The following is a 15,169-nucleotide window of genomic DNA, read 5'->3' as shown; positions in this document are numbered from 1 at the left end:
GTTGAGCATCTGCCCCGGTGGTCAGTGCACATCATAGCAACTGACTGACCAGTCTTTTGGTCACTTAGGCTTTTATATATATGTAGATAAATGAACATATTATTGAAGTGAGGACCAAGTAATGTTTATCATCCTCTCTTTTTCTTTGTAGAAATACTAAACCAATTTTGGTAACCATTCAATCAATTAAAGTAGGTCAACAAAAACTTTTATTGGATTGGGCTTCTAATTTTTCCAACTTTCTAACCTGTAGCTTTGAACTCTTTATGGTGATCTGTTTATTTATGCTTCCTTTTCATTAAATAATAGTTAAGGGAAAAATTAAAGAAAAAAAATTCACCTATCTAGATGTGTTAACTGGTTAAAACCCATTAAATTAAAAGGTTACACTGAAGAGGCAGAAGATATATTCAAATAATGATTTAAATTTTTTTAAAGAATCTTGGAGTTAGTGTAATTTTTCTAAGCTCTATCCACTTATACAAAACTACTGCTCATCCAAGAAAAAATAATCCATCCACATCATAACACACCTAATACATCTAAGCAGACATGATGAAAATACCTAACTTTAACTCTACATATAACACGGTGATACAACATAATATTGGGCATACAAAGTAATATACAAAAGAGTACAGCATGTATGAGCATAAAGTTCAAAAACAGGCAAAACTAATCTATCCTGTTAGAAGGCAGAGTAGGAGCAGTGCCCTTGGTGGGAGAAGTGGTGCCTGGAAGGAGACAATCAGTTTCCAGGGCATTGCAATATTCTGATTATCCACGTGTTCAATCTGTCAAAATTCACAGAACTGTACATTTATGAAAGACATTTTTGAATTCATGTTTTCTTTTAATTAAAAAATATTTAAAAATAACATGCACTGCTCTCTCACTATATTAGCTATTTTAACATGTAAAAAGAAAAGGTTTAACAGCACCACAAAGTTTTCAAGGGCCTCAATAACTCACTCCTGTCCTACAACTCTTATAAATGCTAAAATTATATATCCTTATTATTCCTCTCAGTAAAATAGTTCATGCCTTTGCTCATACTCCAGTCCTCCTGATTTAACCACAGTCTAATCCTTCAAAATTGAAACAATGCTCCACTTTCTTTTACTTTTTCCAGCTTAGGCTTATCTCTCCCTTCCCTCATCCCCTTTGCTTTAAATTGACCACATAAAGAACACCTGATATCTACTTTTTATCTATGTGCCAAAATTGTAATAAATATTTTACAAATATTTTATCTACTCCTCAAATAAGTGTTATCTCCAATAGAGATGAGAAAATATCCTCAGAAAAGGCAACTTGTCTGAATTAAAAACCTTCAAGAAGCAGGTCCATCTGGCTCCAAAACCCATCCTACCTAATAAAAGAGTGATATGCAAATTGACTCTAACTCCGCTACACCCACAAGCCACGCCCACAAGCCATGCCCACCAGCCAATCAGTAGCAAATATGCAAATAAACCCAACCAAGATGGCTACAGCCACAGAGAGCAGGAGGGAGGCTTGAGTTTCCCCGGTAACATAGGAAGCCAAGCTTTCCGCCTGCCCTTGCTGGCCTAAGCCTCCACTCAAGGCTACAAAGTTTCAATTATAGAAGGTAAACAAATCCAAACAGAAATGGCGGCAGCCACTGAGCTGGAAAGAGCAGGAGGCGAGGGTTGCCCCCGGCAATGGAGGAAGCAAAGCTTCTGCAGCCCTGGCTGGCCCAGGCCTCCGCTCCAGGCTACAAAGTTTCAATTATAGAAGATACATAAGTCCCAAAAGAAATGGCTGCCGGCCACAGAGCGAGCAGGAGGCTTGGCTCCGCTCTAGGCTACAAAGTTTCAATTGTAGAAGAAACATAAATCCCAGATACCAGGGCCTCTGCTTGGGTCGCCAGGGGTCGTGGCCGGCCTGCAAACCACCACAGGCCCTTCACCCAGGCCGCCCCACACCCCAAGGAAACCCCCACCCTGATCCGGGATACCCTTCAGGGCAAACCAGCTGGCCCCCACCCATGCACCAGGCCTCTATCCTATCTAATAAAAGAGTAATATGCAGATTGACCATCACTCCAACACACAAGATGGCTTCCCCCATGTGGTCAAAGATCCTGCCCCCATGTGGACACAAGATGGCAGGCACAGGATGGCCAGCAGGGGAGGGCAGTTGGGAGGGACCAGGCCTGCAAGGGAGGGCAGTTGGGGGCATCAAGCCTGCAGGGGAGGGCAGTTAGGGGTGACCAGGCCAGCAGAGGAGGGAAGTTGGGGGTGACCGGGCCTGCAGGGAAGGGCAGTTGGGGGGGGGACCCAGGCCTGCAGGGGAGAGCAGTTGGGGGGGACCAGGCCTAAAGGGGAGGGCAGTTAGGGGTGACCAGGCCTAAAGGGGAGGGCAGTTAGGGGCAAACACGCTGGCAGGGGAGCAGTTAGGCATCAATCAGGCTGGCAGGGGAGTGGTTAGGGGGTGATCAGGCTGGCAGGCAGAAGCGGTTAGGGGCAATCAGGAAGGCAGGCAGGCGAGCAGTTGGGAGCCATCAGTCCTGGATTGTGAAAGGGATGTCCGACTGCTTGTTTAGGCTCGGGCCTAAACGGGCAGTCGGACATCCCTTGAGGGGTCCCAGATTGGAGAGGGTGCAGGCTGGCCTGAGGGACACCCCCATCCTCACCCCCGTGCACGAATTTCGTGCACCAGGCCTCTAGTCCTCTTATAAGGCTCCAGTGCTAGACTGTCTCTGTATCATGCAATTAACATGTTATTATATGTTATTTTGTCCATATTAGTCATATTTGTACCTTACTATCTACTTTTTATTATCTCACTACCCATATTGTATAAAAATATACCAATTCTATCAAGTCACATCTCACCTTCCTTGAATTATGCTATGAGGTAATTACCTATCTGAAAAACAGCCAGGATGTAAAAACAAGCACCCCAAGAAATGGCAATAAAAACTGAAACTGTGTATCATCACCAATTTTATTCACTACAGGTCATATATATTATTGACAGTAGCACTCCCCCCATTCTTAATTCCTTATAATGACAACCTATTTCTCTTTATTTTCCATTCAGATTAACAAGGCCAGGTATATAGTTTTCATTTTGTAACACAGTAAAAGTAAAAAATAAGGAATTAAAAGACTGCTAAATATAGAAACAATAATTGCAATGTAAATGATAGCTGAGAACAATGAAATAGCACATAAGATTAAAAAGAGCAATCCAAAGTTACATAAGGTATTAATAAATACATAATAAATAATGATGACCCTAGCCAAAAAGTTAAAACATAATTGATATTTTATTCTTAAGGAAAGAAATATGTAATAGTTCTAGAAATAATTGTATCCAAAATGTTTAAAAGGTCTACTTCATAGCTCAGCCAGTAACTTACTTCCTGAGTGCTGCAAATAAAGTCCTACAATATATAGAATACTCATTTAGTTACTAATTATTCCAGCATCATGGGCTATATGACTTCTTTTTAGAAAGACTGTAAAGGATTAAGTACATGAGATTTAGAATCAAAAACAATAAACAGGATCTGAATTCCACCTCTCTTTCTTACTGCCAAATGACCTGGGCTAGTTAGGCTGCCTCTGGGGCCTGTTTCCTTCATAGGGATATTAATATTTTTTCCTTGGTATGTAGGAAGATTAAATTAGGTAATTTAAGTAATGTTTTTAACTCAGTACCCAACATATAATAAGGGTCAAAATATGGTAGCTGCTGCTTTTGTAATAAAAGACCATATAAACTAGAACAATACCAGACATACTGGTGGTTCTCAATAAATACTTGGTGATCGGCCAATAAAATGAGAGTAAAAGGGTAAGAGTCTGTCTTTAATAGCATACAGCAGTGTACAGATTACACCTACTGCAACTCTATTTCCCCTCAGTTCTACTTTTTATCTGTAAACACTTCTAAAATAAAAGAATAAAAGAACTGTTTCAAAGGGAAGAACTAGAACCAATTACTGAAAAATTATTCTTTCATTAAATTTCTGGTTAACTTGATATGAGAGTTTTATTAACAAACATAGCTATTCAACAAAGAAACAAACCGTTCTGAATAAGCTATTTATCAGTGAAAGGTCTGAGTGATAATGAATGACAAGTCAGATACTATGGAGAACATTCCTGTTTTGAATAAGAGTACTAATAAAATAATTTCTAAATTAGCTTCCAAATATACTTAAAAATAGACATAATATTTACAGACACACATATGTCTCCCAATACACTCATATTCAAATACCCCAGGTGAATGTTTACTGGCATATAATTACTTGTTTTTAAAACAATTACACTTTTCTATGGTACTTTACAACATAGACATAATTATTGAAGTAAGTCAAAAAGTTTTCCTAGGACTCAAAAATAAAGTCTAAGCTTTTAAAATAAACAAAAAAATAAAAACCTATTAGAAAAATCAGTAACATAGCAAAAGACAAATGCAACTATTTATCCAAATGTCTTAATCTTTTCATTTCCTTTTGAAAAATATCCAGCATCTTTTAATATTTCTTTTATTTTGCTAAGTAAAACAATAATATATATTTATGTATTCAAAACAATGTTGAAACATGAACACATACTAAATTCTCCCCAAAGGAAAAAAAAAGGCTATTTTCAGGTTATTAAAGTATACAAAGTGATTTAAACATTTTTAAACTATGCCAATCTAAAATTTAACTCATTACAGTTATAAAATCTTATGTTAAAAATTATTCTTATACTAGAGGCCCAGTGCACAAAATTCATGCACTGGAGGTGGGGGGTCCCTCAGCCCGGCCTGCGCCCTCTCACAGTCCGGGATCCCTTGCTCCCTACCGCCCGCCTGCTTGCACCTTACCGCTCGGCTGGCTGCTCCTTAGTGCTGCTGCAGAGGTGTGAGAAGCTCCCGCCACCGCCGCTGCGCTCGCCAGCCATGAGCACGGCTTCTGGCTGAGCAGTGGTCCCCCATGGGAGTGTACTGACCACGGGGGGACAGCTCCTGCGTTGAGCGTCTGCTCCCTGGTGGTCAGTGCACGTCATAATGACCGGTCGTTCTGGTTGTTCCACCTTAACGGTCGCTTAGGCTTTTATTATACAGATCACACATGAAATCTGACCTGCTTTGTACCACATTAAGCATGCCATTCAAAAATAACACTAAAAATTACAACCTAAGTAATAATATAAAACCACATCATTTTAAATAAAGTAGGAAATAGTTATTTGTATTCAAATATCCCATTATCATGACTGTCTACTAATAGCACATGTGAGAGAGATGATTAAAAACTTATCTACCTGTGCTAAAGAAAAAGTTACACAATATTCCACTTGCCACCTGGCCACACACAGAAACTGCCATGTAGAGAAACATTATAGTTTACAGCTCACCTACCTCCAACCACTGGAGTCTTCTCACTCTTTTTGCAACTCAATTCCCCTCAGTTTTTTTCTTTTTCTTTTTTTTTTCCCCCCTTAGGGGAGAGGATTGGTGGTGATGGTGGAGTGGTGAAGGTAGGGAGTGTATTATACAGAATTATGAATAGAAAAGAAAACAGGGCAATTAAAACTTTTAGTATATGAGGGATGAACATTAAGCATGAAAATAATTAGCAATATTATTTTAAGATGTGATTTCTCAGAGTCAGAAACTACTGATAAAAATATTATGTGCATACATCTAAAAACAGTTAAATATACTTTTATCTGGCAAGCTATTCCTTCTTAGTCATTAAAAGTAAATTACTTGAAAATCTTCTTTACTAGTTTCTGAGGCTTTTCACTCTATTTTTTATAAGAAATACATGAAATTACACTGGACTGTGAACAAGTTTACCAAAATCCCTGCAAGTGGCAATTCAACTCTCACTTTGCTACTTTAAGAGAGCAATAACTTCCCAAACACTGTTTATCTTTTATTCAAATAACTAGAGGGCTGGGTAAGGTGTCTAGATTTGACAATGAAATATTCCGTTTACTCAAGATAATCTTAAATTAAAGTATTTTATAACACTGTCAGGTCACATGTTTGAATTTTGAGATCAAAAAGCACAATCATTTTAGTGTAAAAATAACAAAAGCATCCCACTAGCATACATCTATCTATATAAAAGCCAAGCCACCAGAACGACCGGAACAACAGGTCACTATGACACCCACTGCAGCCGGCCAACCTCCCGCAGCCCCTCCCCCTGGTTGGCCTCCATTGGCCCCGATCAGGGCAGGCCAGACCCCACCCATACACAAATTCATGCACCGGGCCTCTAGTCTAGAAATAAGTTTGATAACAAATGTAGAGCCTTTTGAGCATGCAGTATTAATGAAAGGAGAGGAGACACATATACTACAAAACAATGGAAGAAAAAAATCATTTATGCTTGGTTTTGGAATGCAGCCAAGCATTTATATACTCATAATCAAAAGCACACAATTACTGCACAATATGCCTAAAATCTCTCAGTCCAGCATTGCCTTCAAAGATCAGAAAAACTCTAGTTTAAAACATAATCAGTCTTCAGTAGTTACGAGATTTACATGCAAAACTCATCAACATTTTCTCAACATCTTTTCTCAAATACTGAATAATATGCCAGAATATGCTAGTTCACAAATTAAGGTATGACTTTTTAAACACTGATCCAGAACTCTCACTATTCAAGACCTTTTATGCAAAGGTCTTACAGATGTCAACCTTCTATGAGGTCTTCACTCTAGATCATTCCTTACCTATCTCCCATTTTTGTCTGAATTTCTCCAGCTTTTGATTCCTTTATAAAGATAATTGGCAGGTGCTTCAAATACTGCTGTCTTAAACTGTGCCCTGAGTCAGGAATATCCCAACTATAATATAAACTCCTTAATGCCAAAAATTATGCCTTCCTGATTTACATTAACACTTACTAACCTAATTATCTATAATAATCTATAATAATAAAAGCATAATATGTCCAGATGTCCTTCCGGACAAAGTGGGGCTGTGAGGCCTGAGGCAGCTGCAGCGCCGGGGTGGGGGCTGAGCCCCTTGAAGGAATTTCGTGCATCGGGCCTCTAGTATAATATATTCATCAAAAATATGTTGACTGACATTAACAAACCAGTACAAATCCAAATTCTTTAACATATTAGGGTAAAAAAAAGTAAAGTAATTAAAGGAATCAGATTCTTTATAATTCAAGTAATTAAGGTTAAAACTCCTTTCTATATTTCTTCTGATTCTTTAAAAACGTTGTTAGATATTTTATTATATTTTATATAAAAGGCATTGTTATCAAGTACATTGTTCAGTTTATGCAATCTGTCTGGCTACATGACTTTGTAAAAGGAATTTCAAGAATGTACTTTGGTTTAGGTTTTCTTTCAACCCTATGACTTTGAAAGTATGAATATTATATTTAGCTAGTTTTGAATAATTATTTTCAATTTAGTTTGGCATCTGCATAATTTTATAAGTACATTCATCATACAGATATAATTTTAAAGTAGCTATTTAGCTTTAACCTGGCCACACTAACAAAAAAGCACAGGTAATACAAAACAATGGATGATCCAAAAAGCACAGCCAACTCTCAATTATTCATATGTAATTTACCTAATAAATATTTCAGCCTGTTTACTTCCACTATTTAATAGTATTTGTTTAATAAATAAAAATTTATGTTATTAATTCAAATAAAAAATACATCAATTTACTGTAGGAGAGGAAAGAATATAAAAGATTCCCAAGGCACATATAAGTAATGCTGTTTAGAATATACATTTAGCACTCTTCCACCATTATTCAACTTTTTATTATGTGCAGGTAACTGAGAGTGGACTGTATTTAGCTTGGTGATAGTCAGTGGTACAGATACACAGGCATGCAAACCATTCACTCACCCCACAGTGCTTTTCACAGCCCTATTTTCAGTAGCCTGAGACCTGGGAGGGAGGAGGCAGCAAGTCACTGCAGATGATCACTTAAAAGGAAATTGAGAGTTGACTATAATTTACATTTAAAGCGCTATGAAATAGCATCACTCCTACATGTACTAGTATTCATTACTGTTTATAGGAATACCTCTCACAGTGACTTAACAGGGTTGTAAATGCTTTCTCTTTAACCTTTCAATATCCCAGGAACATAGTGATATCTGAGAATCACAAAGACAGAAAGCGAAAGTGCTACAAATGTAAAGTGGTATGCATTTCAGAGATTAGGAAACAGATACCCAGAGAGGTTAAGTAAGCAACCCAAAGTCATCCTCAGATTAAGGAGAATGTAACTCAGTTCTCCTAACCCCAAATGCAATGCTAGAGTCTCTCTTTCCCTTAAACTCAAAATCCTCCTCTTGGCTTCAGAGTTCTTGCTAATTTTCTTCTCTTCTGTTGAACCCTTTCTTCGTACTGACCCGTCCACCATAGCATACACTTTCATCAGTTTACCCTCTAACACTCGAATGCTCAGCTCTTTCTCCATTTACCTTGTTCCCGTTCTCAAAGCCCTATGCAGGGAACAACCAGATCACAAGTTCAGAACTACTACTAAAACTTCCATTTCAGTATCTGCTGCTACCTCTCACACATCTCTGACAGTCAATTCCCTTAAATTCAAAAGCAAGGGACTCATTATCATCCCTCCCAAAATGATTTCTCCATTTCATGGCACCATCAATTTCACTTTCCCTCAGGACTGCAAACTTAAAATGCTTTCACACCTGATCTCCTCAATACAGAACATACTACTCCTGCTCCTTTTCTCTTCTCTCCATTTTTCCATTTTGTAATTAATGCTTCAGTTATTATCACATGATAGATGCTGGGGAAGAAGTGTGATGTCCAGTGAAAGAAAAAGAACTGGACAAAGAACTTAAATAAGACAATGGTAAGTGATATTTAGAAAGGAACAATGAGATATGGAAGAGTAAAGGAGGAAGCATAAATTCCCACTGGGATGATGAGGAAGGATTTCCAGAAGTGACATGTGACCTAGACCTTAAACTAGGAGTTTGATAAATAGTGCTGCAATTGGACTTCTAGGCAAAGGAAACAACCTATGCAAGGTCAAGTAAATAGAAACTGCATGCCATGTGCGAAGATTAAGTCATCTTTGACTTAAGCAATGATCCTCAACTAGGGCATAACAGAATCTTCAATAAGAAAAACGAGGAAAGGAGAGGGGGGTGCTACTAGCAAATCTCCCAATCCCTTCAAGAAGCACTGTGTATAAGGAAGGGAGGGAGTGTATTCCATAAGTTCAACTATGCAGAGAGGTAGATAGAGAATAGTATGGTTAAGACAGTACAGAAGAACATTTTGAAATAAATCATCAAAGGCCTTCAATGCCAAGCTAAGAAATTTGGATTCTATTCAGTGAGTAAAAATGGGCCTGAGAAGTTTAAATGGTAGATTGTGTGTATGTGTTTTGTTTTGTTATTTAAGGGAATCGGATCTAGATTTCAGGGAAATAATCCTGGCAATTGTACAGCAGAGTAGTTAAAAACAGGTGAGAGAAAGATGGTTTTACTATCATCCAAATGAAATAATGAGGATGGGAACTAGATCAACGACAAGGGAATAGGAGATTGGATTCAGTAGATAGCTCAGAGGCAAATTAGAGGAACTTCCCAACTGAACAAAGAGGAAGAACACTAGGCCTCTAGCTTGAATAACAGAGGATGGTGGTGGTACCTAGAAAGTGAAAAGAAGTATGCTATGGGGTGCAACGTTTCACACATCAGGACTCTGAGATGATTACCAGACACAGATGATAATGTTTTGCAAGCTTAGAAGAAAAAGTCTGAATAAAAATGTAGTTATCACAATGATCTCAATTTATGGAATTTTGAAGTCATGAGTGAAAAGGCTGCTCAGGGAAGCAGCACCAGTAGTAGAGAGGAAAAGACCAAGAACAGAAGAACCTTAGGGCTCGCTTGCTTGAAAAGTTGGAAGACCAGGCAGTAAAGAGAAGCAACAGCATAAAAGGTAAGAAAAGAATCAAGAGAATATTTTACAAAAAGTCAAGCAAGGAAAATATAGTGGCTACAGTGCATGATACATTTAGTCACTTACTAGCCCTGTGACCCTGGCTGAATTACTTACCTGAGTTCAGTCCTTTAGAATTTCAAAACCCATATCCTCAACTGTAAAATAGGAATAATAAGAGTACCTCAAAAGGCTGTTGAAGATTAAGAGAGACAATTATTTAATACAGTACTACAACTAATAGAATGGGGAACTTGCATCAGGTTACTAGCATCCTTTAAGGCACTATTTTCAGTATAGGGATAGAGCTGTGCTTGCAAGACTACAGTGGTTAAGAAAGAAAGCTATGGAGTGAGAATAAACTATTCTGTCTGTAGAACCCACAGTAACTGTTTTGTAACCTTTGTCTTTATCTTTCACATCTCTCAACATCATCCCATACCCAGTGTAGTACCTGACCCATGTGAAAGATACAAAAATGTTGCTGAACATGAGAAAACTAAGCCAATAGGAAGGCAGACATAAAGAAGCAAGAAATCTTAGTTCTACAGAGAATATTAAACATTATTAGAAGCATAAAGTAGAGATGCTTTCTGCTGACTCAGAGAAACAGAACTATGGGTGAAATGAAACATAAAGGGAAGACGAGGGAACACAGATCAGACAGCTTCTCTACCTTCTTAACAAAGAAGTAAAAGTTCTCTGCACAGAGTGGGATTACAAAATCAATCTGGAACCTGAAGAATAAATTAGGTGATTCTCCATTCCAAAATATAATCAACTTCATTTATGTCTCCAACGTCCTGGCTCAGTCCCCCATCACCTCTCAGATGGTAACGGTGGTCTCCTAGGCAGCTCCTCTTCCTACAGATTTTCGACTTGACTTTCCCAAGGTGTAGAGCCCATGTTTCCTTCCACTTTGTCCATGACTGTTCTCACAAAAAGCCAACCCCTCTGTGAAGCCTTCTCTGATCCTCTACCAACCAGATCGTTGATCATTCTCTCCTCAGGGCTACTTCGGCTCCTGAAACAGTTTGATTACTTAATTTATTGTTCCATATTGTAAACACTTCTTTATGTCTGTTCCAGTAAACTCCTAAAAAGGGAGTACCATCTTCCTCATCTTTATTCCTCTGGCACTTAATTCAGCATTTAGTATATAATAAGCATTCAGTCAATACTTGTTTTGTCTAACTGAAGTGAGTAAATAACATGAGTAAGCTTCTAACTAGAAATTAGAAAACAAAAAGTGATTGCTCAAATCATCATTCAAAAAACCTTCCTACTTTTGTAAGTATTAAACATCAACTAAAATAATTTTTTTAAATTTTTACTAATGGAAAAGTAAAAGGGTTAGATAAACAAAAAAACCCTTAATACTTTTAAATAAATTATATTCTCATAATTACATTTGAATATAAGTGTGTCCATGTCCTCAGAATTCCTGTGAATATGATAATTAAATTATACTAGGAAGGGCTTACACAGGAAAAATACTGTCTTTTTAGTACCAGGAAGAGATGCACAACTGTATTGACAAAAAATACACTATACTTGCAGTAGAAGTAGCTAAGGGAAGCATATGGGTTCAAAATAGATTTTGGCATGTAAAACTGAGATTATTTAATGATACCAATAGCAAATATCACGGATTTTCACAAATTAAGTAGGGTAGTTGTCCAGACAAAACTGAAAGCAACAATTAACCAGTAAGTTGCCCATAAGATCTACTACAATGAAGTTCCTAAACTAGGATGAAATTTATCCATCAACATCTTTTAACAGAATCTTAAAACTCTCGTATGCCTCAAGAAGCTTGCAAGACTAGCCAAGTTATTAATACTAGGAAATTTTCTGGAGTCAGGGAGAAAAATTCTAAGGTTTTAATGAATTAAATATCGTATTTTACCTTAAGTTCATTAATAGATTGCTCTTTGCTTATACCTAAATTACTGGTAATCTCACATTACTTTTTTACAGTTGTTATATTCAAGAACTCTACTTCATTTATATCCAATTTAATGACTAAAAAAAAGGCGCATCTGGCATGGCTCAATTGTTAAGTGTCTACCTATGAACCAGGAGGTCATGGTTTGATTCCTGGTCAGGGCACATGCCCAGGTTGCAGGCTTGATCCCCAGTGTGGGGGGTGCAGGAGGCGGCTGATCAGTGATTCTCTCTCATCACTGATGTTTCTCTCTCTCTCCCTCTCCTTTCCTCTCTGAAATCAATAAAAATATATTTAAAAAAAAAAGAGAGAAAGAAAGAGGGAACTTCAATACCCTAATTCCTTATTAGCAAGTTTGTAATATTCAAAACAATCATTTTAAATATTTTAAATGTGGTATGGATAATTTTGATAGGAGGGCAACTAACATTTAGTTAACATTACTACTCACAAAGTATCAGGTCCTGTGCTGAGTACTCTAAGCACTAGTCTTTTACTTTTCACATTCTAATAACTCTTTGAAATTATCTTTTTTATTTCCTGAGATGAAACCAAGAGTTAATAAGGTCAAATAACTTGCCCCAAATCACCTATTAAGTATCACAACTGAGATTACAACCCAGAACTATCTGTACAGTCTGCTCTCTTTTCCTAAAGGAATTACAATGACCATGACCTTTATTTTATAATGCATTTTTTTAGATAGCCACACAATGACTTTCTCAAAGGTTACATTAAAAAAATCAGAATGAGAGCAAACATTGCCTCACCATTATAAATATATATCTTTTGGTTACCTGAACTTTATCTAAACATACTGTAATCCAACCACAAACAGCTGCCCTTCAGCTGCAATCCAGTGTCCCACAGTTCTCAAAATATTACCAAATTGTGATTCCTCATAAACTTTCTTCATGTTAGATCCACAAGCCTTCTGGTTAACAATGACATGTTTGTCAGAATAGCAATTTCTTAAACAATAGTGTCACTATATAATGAATCTCAGATTACTTTTTTTATTCTAAACTTTCTTAGGATTCAGGAATACAGTTCTCATATAATCTCTCACTGTTAGCTGTATATTGCTTTTGCAATCAGTTTCAATAGGCTGTGTATATTTCTTTACAAACTGAAGTACATTTTGTCAGAGCGAGCAGAAATAGCATTTTCTGCACTTATTGTATTACCTAGAAACCCCTATGAACATAAGTGTTTACTAAATGTTCAGGAAATATAGTATTTTAAATGGTAAATGTACAGCATTATCTGTTTATCTGAGTAAAATTGAAGTAAACCAAAGGCATCAAACCAAATTTGTGTTGCACATAGCTCTTTTACAACCCCAAACTCTGACACCTGCCGGAGAAACCACTATATAGGAACTCCGCAAACTCAATTAAAGCACAACTGTCACTTATTTCTAGCACCACATCCAAGCAGGTTTTTAAGACACAAAATCTAATAAATGACCTTTTCACCTCCATCTAAAACATACAAATCCGTGATTTATATAAATTAAATCACTAATAAATGACATCTGTTACAGAACTAAATGCTAATTTTGAGCCCTGTGGGAATTTTGCTTCTTTTGTTAGGAAATTTACTAAAAAATCTTTTCCCACATATATTATTAAGCCCCTGAACTTTCAGAATAAAATATTGTTACAAAAACGTACGCTGGTAGCTAAATTTAAAAAGCAGCCTCTTGGTTTATAAAACAGTAATCTTACATTATGATGTACAAAAACGAATTAGAAACGCACCGCGCTTTAAATAGGGATGAGCCTCAACCATGAGCCCACGTCTAATACCGTAGATACCAGTACGCCAATACAACACAGGTTCCAAGTTGTTTTTTTCAAATTGTATGCAGAATGTTTACGACTGTTTTTTTAACTTCCCAAAGTGTTTTCAGATCTCAAAAAGGAAACCGATTCTGCAGCTGAACCGGGTGGCAGGCACTCTAAGAACGCTGCGGCCAGCGTGAAACGAGAGAACTTCTTAACGAGGAGACCAAATCCTGTTTACCGGGGCAGAGCGCAGAAAAACCTCGTACACAACCGCTAACCCTGCAGCCAGACGCCGTCCACTGACCTCGGCACGGGGACAGGAAGCAGAGACGCGGGGCCAGAGGCGGGACGAGGTCTTTAAAAATACAACCCGGGCTCCCGCAGCGCCCAAGGTGTCAACAAACCCGCGGCCGCCGCCGAAGGTAAACAATGAACCTGCGGCCGGGGCGAGGGGGCGGCCCGGCCGGGAGGCGGGAGGGCAGCGGCGCTCCTCGGACGCCGGGCAGCGATCGCCCCCCTCGGGTCCCCGTGGCGGTGGGCGAGGAGAAACACAGGCGGGCGGGCAGCGAGGACCGAGCAGGTCCCGCTTCTGCTCGGGGGCCGGGAAGGCAGGATGTGGTCGCTCTCCCCTCCGACATCCTCCCCGCAGCCGAAATAACAGCCTCCACCGCCCGGCTCCGGGCGCGCCGGGACTCGCCGGCACCAACTCCCGGACCCCGGCAGCCCCGAGGGTGGCCGGCGGCGCCGAGTCCCGCGCGGGTCTCCGCGGCACTCACAGCGCCCCAGGCCCCGGAGCAGCGCTCGGGGCGAGGGGAGCGGGCACCCCGGGAAGGGGGATGGGTCCGGGAGGCGGCCCCGGGCTGGGCTCCCGCACCCCGCCGGTCCCGCGCGCGCGGCCCGCCCCGGCCCCCGGCCCGCAGCCCTGGCCCCTCCCCGCCCCGCACCCGCGCCCGGGCCCGCGCCGCCCGCGTTACCTCGGGTCAGGTCCAACGGGACGTTCTCCTCGCCGCTGTCATTCCGCCCTGCGCGAAACACACACACAGCCCCAGTTAGGACCCGCGGACAGGCCGGCGGCGGCAGCCCCGCTCCGGCCGGCGCCCAGCTCGCCCCGCAGCCCGGGGCCGGGGCCAGGCCGGGGCCAGGGGCGGCGGGCGCCGGGCGGCGGGGGTCAGGGCTACAGCGGGCTTACCTCGTATTCGGAGGTTCTTCAGCGAGCGGCCGCGGCCGATCGCCGCCATATTGACGGGTTTCAGTCACAACACCGGAAACCTCGCCCAATCGCGCGAGAACCCGTCCCCTCCCGCGCGCCGGCCACGCCCCTCGCGGCCTCGTCCCCGCCCCTCGGCGGCGGCTGGCGGGCGGGCGGGCAGCGGGCGTCCGCGGGTCTCCGTGCCGATTCGGGGTCTGGATGCCGCCGGCGGCTTGTGCATCCTCCCCTCCGGCAGCCGGACGTTGCGGCGACGCGCCCGGCCCCC

At 40.4% G+C, this 15,169-nt stretch overlaps 1 protein-coding gene across 2 annotated transcripts in view; it reads right to left on the bottom strand.

Moving 5' to 3' along the window:
- RICTOR (RPTOR independent companion of MTOR complex 2) overlaps positions 1-14,967 on the bottom strand; it is a 94,771-nt gene extending 79,804 nt beyond the window's left edge. For both annotated transcript variants that reach the window (XM_079790668.1, XM_079790669.1), the window contains exons 1-2: positions 14,884-14,967; positions 14,669-14,716 (exon numbers count right to left, since the gene is read on the bottom strand). In XM_079790668.1, coding sequence (XP_079646794.1) covers positions 14,669-14,716; positions 14,884-14,932 — 97 coding nt within the window. In that variant the 5' untranslated portion in view covers positions 14,933-14,967. The remainder of the gene's footprint in view (positions 1-14,668; positions 14,717-14,883) is intronic.
- Between the last annotated feature and the right edge of the window lie 202 nt (positions 14,968-15,169).

Source organism: Cnephaeus nilssonii (assembly GCF_951640355.1).
Source record: "Cnephaeus nilssonii genome assembly, chromosome: 2".
Taxonomy (NCBI): Eukaryota; Metazoa; Chordata; class Mammalia; order Chiroptera; family Vespertilionidae; genus Cnephaeus; species Cnephaeus nilssonii.
Note: the sequence above shows the minus strand (reverse complement) of the source record. Positions and strands in the feature narration are given on the sequence as shown.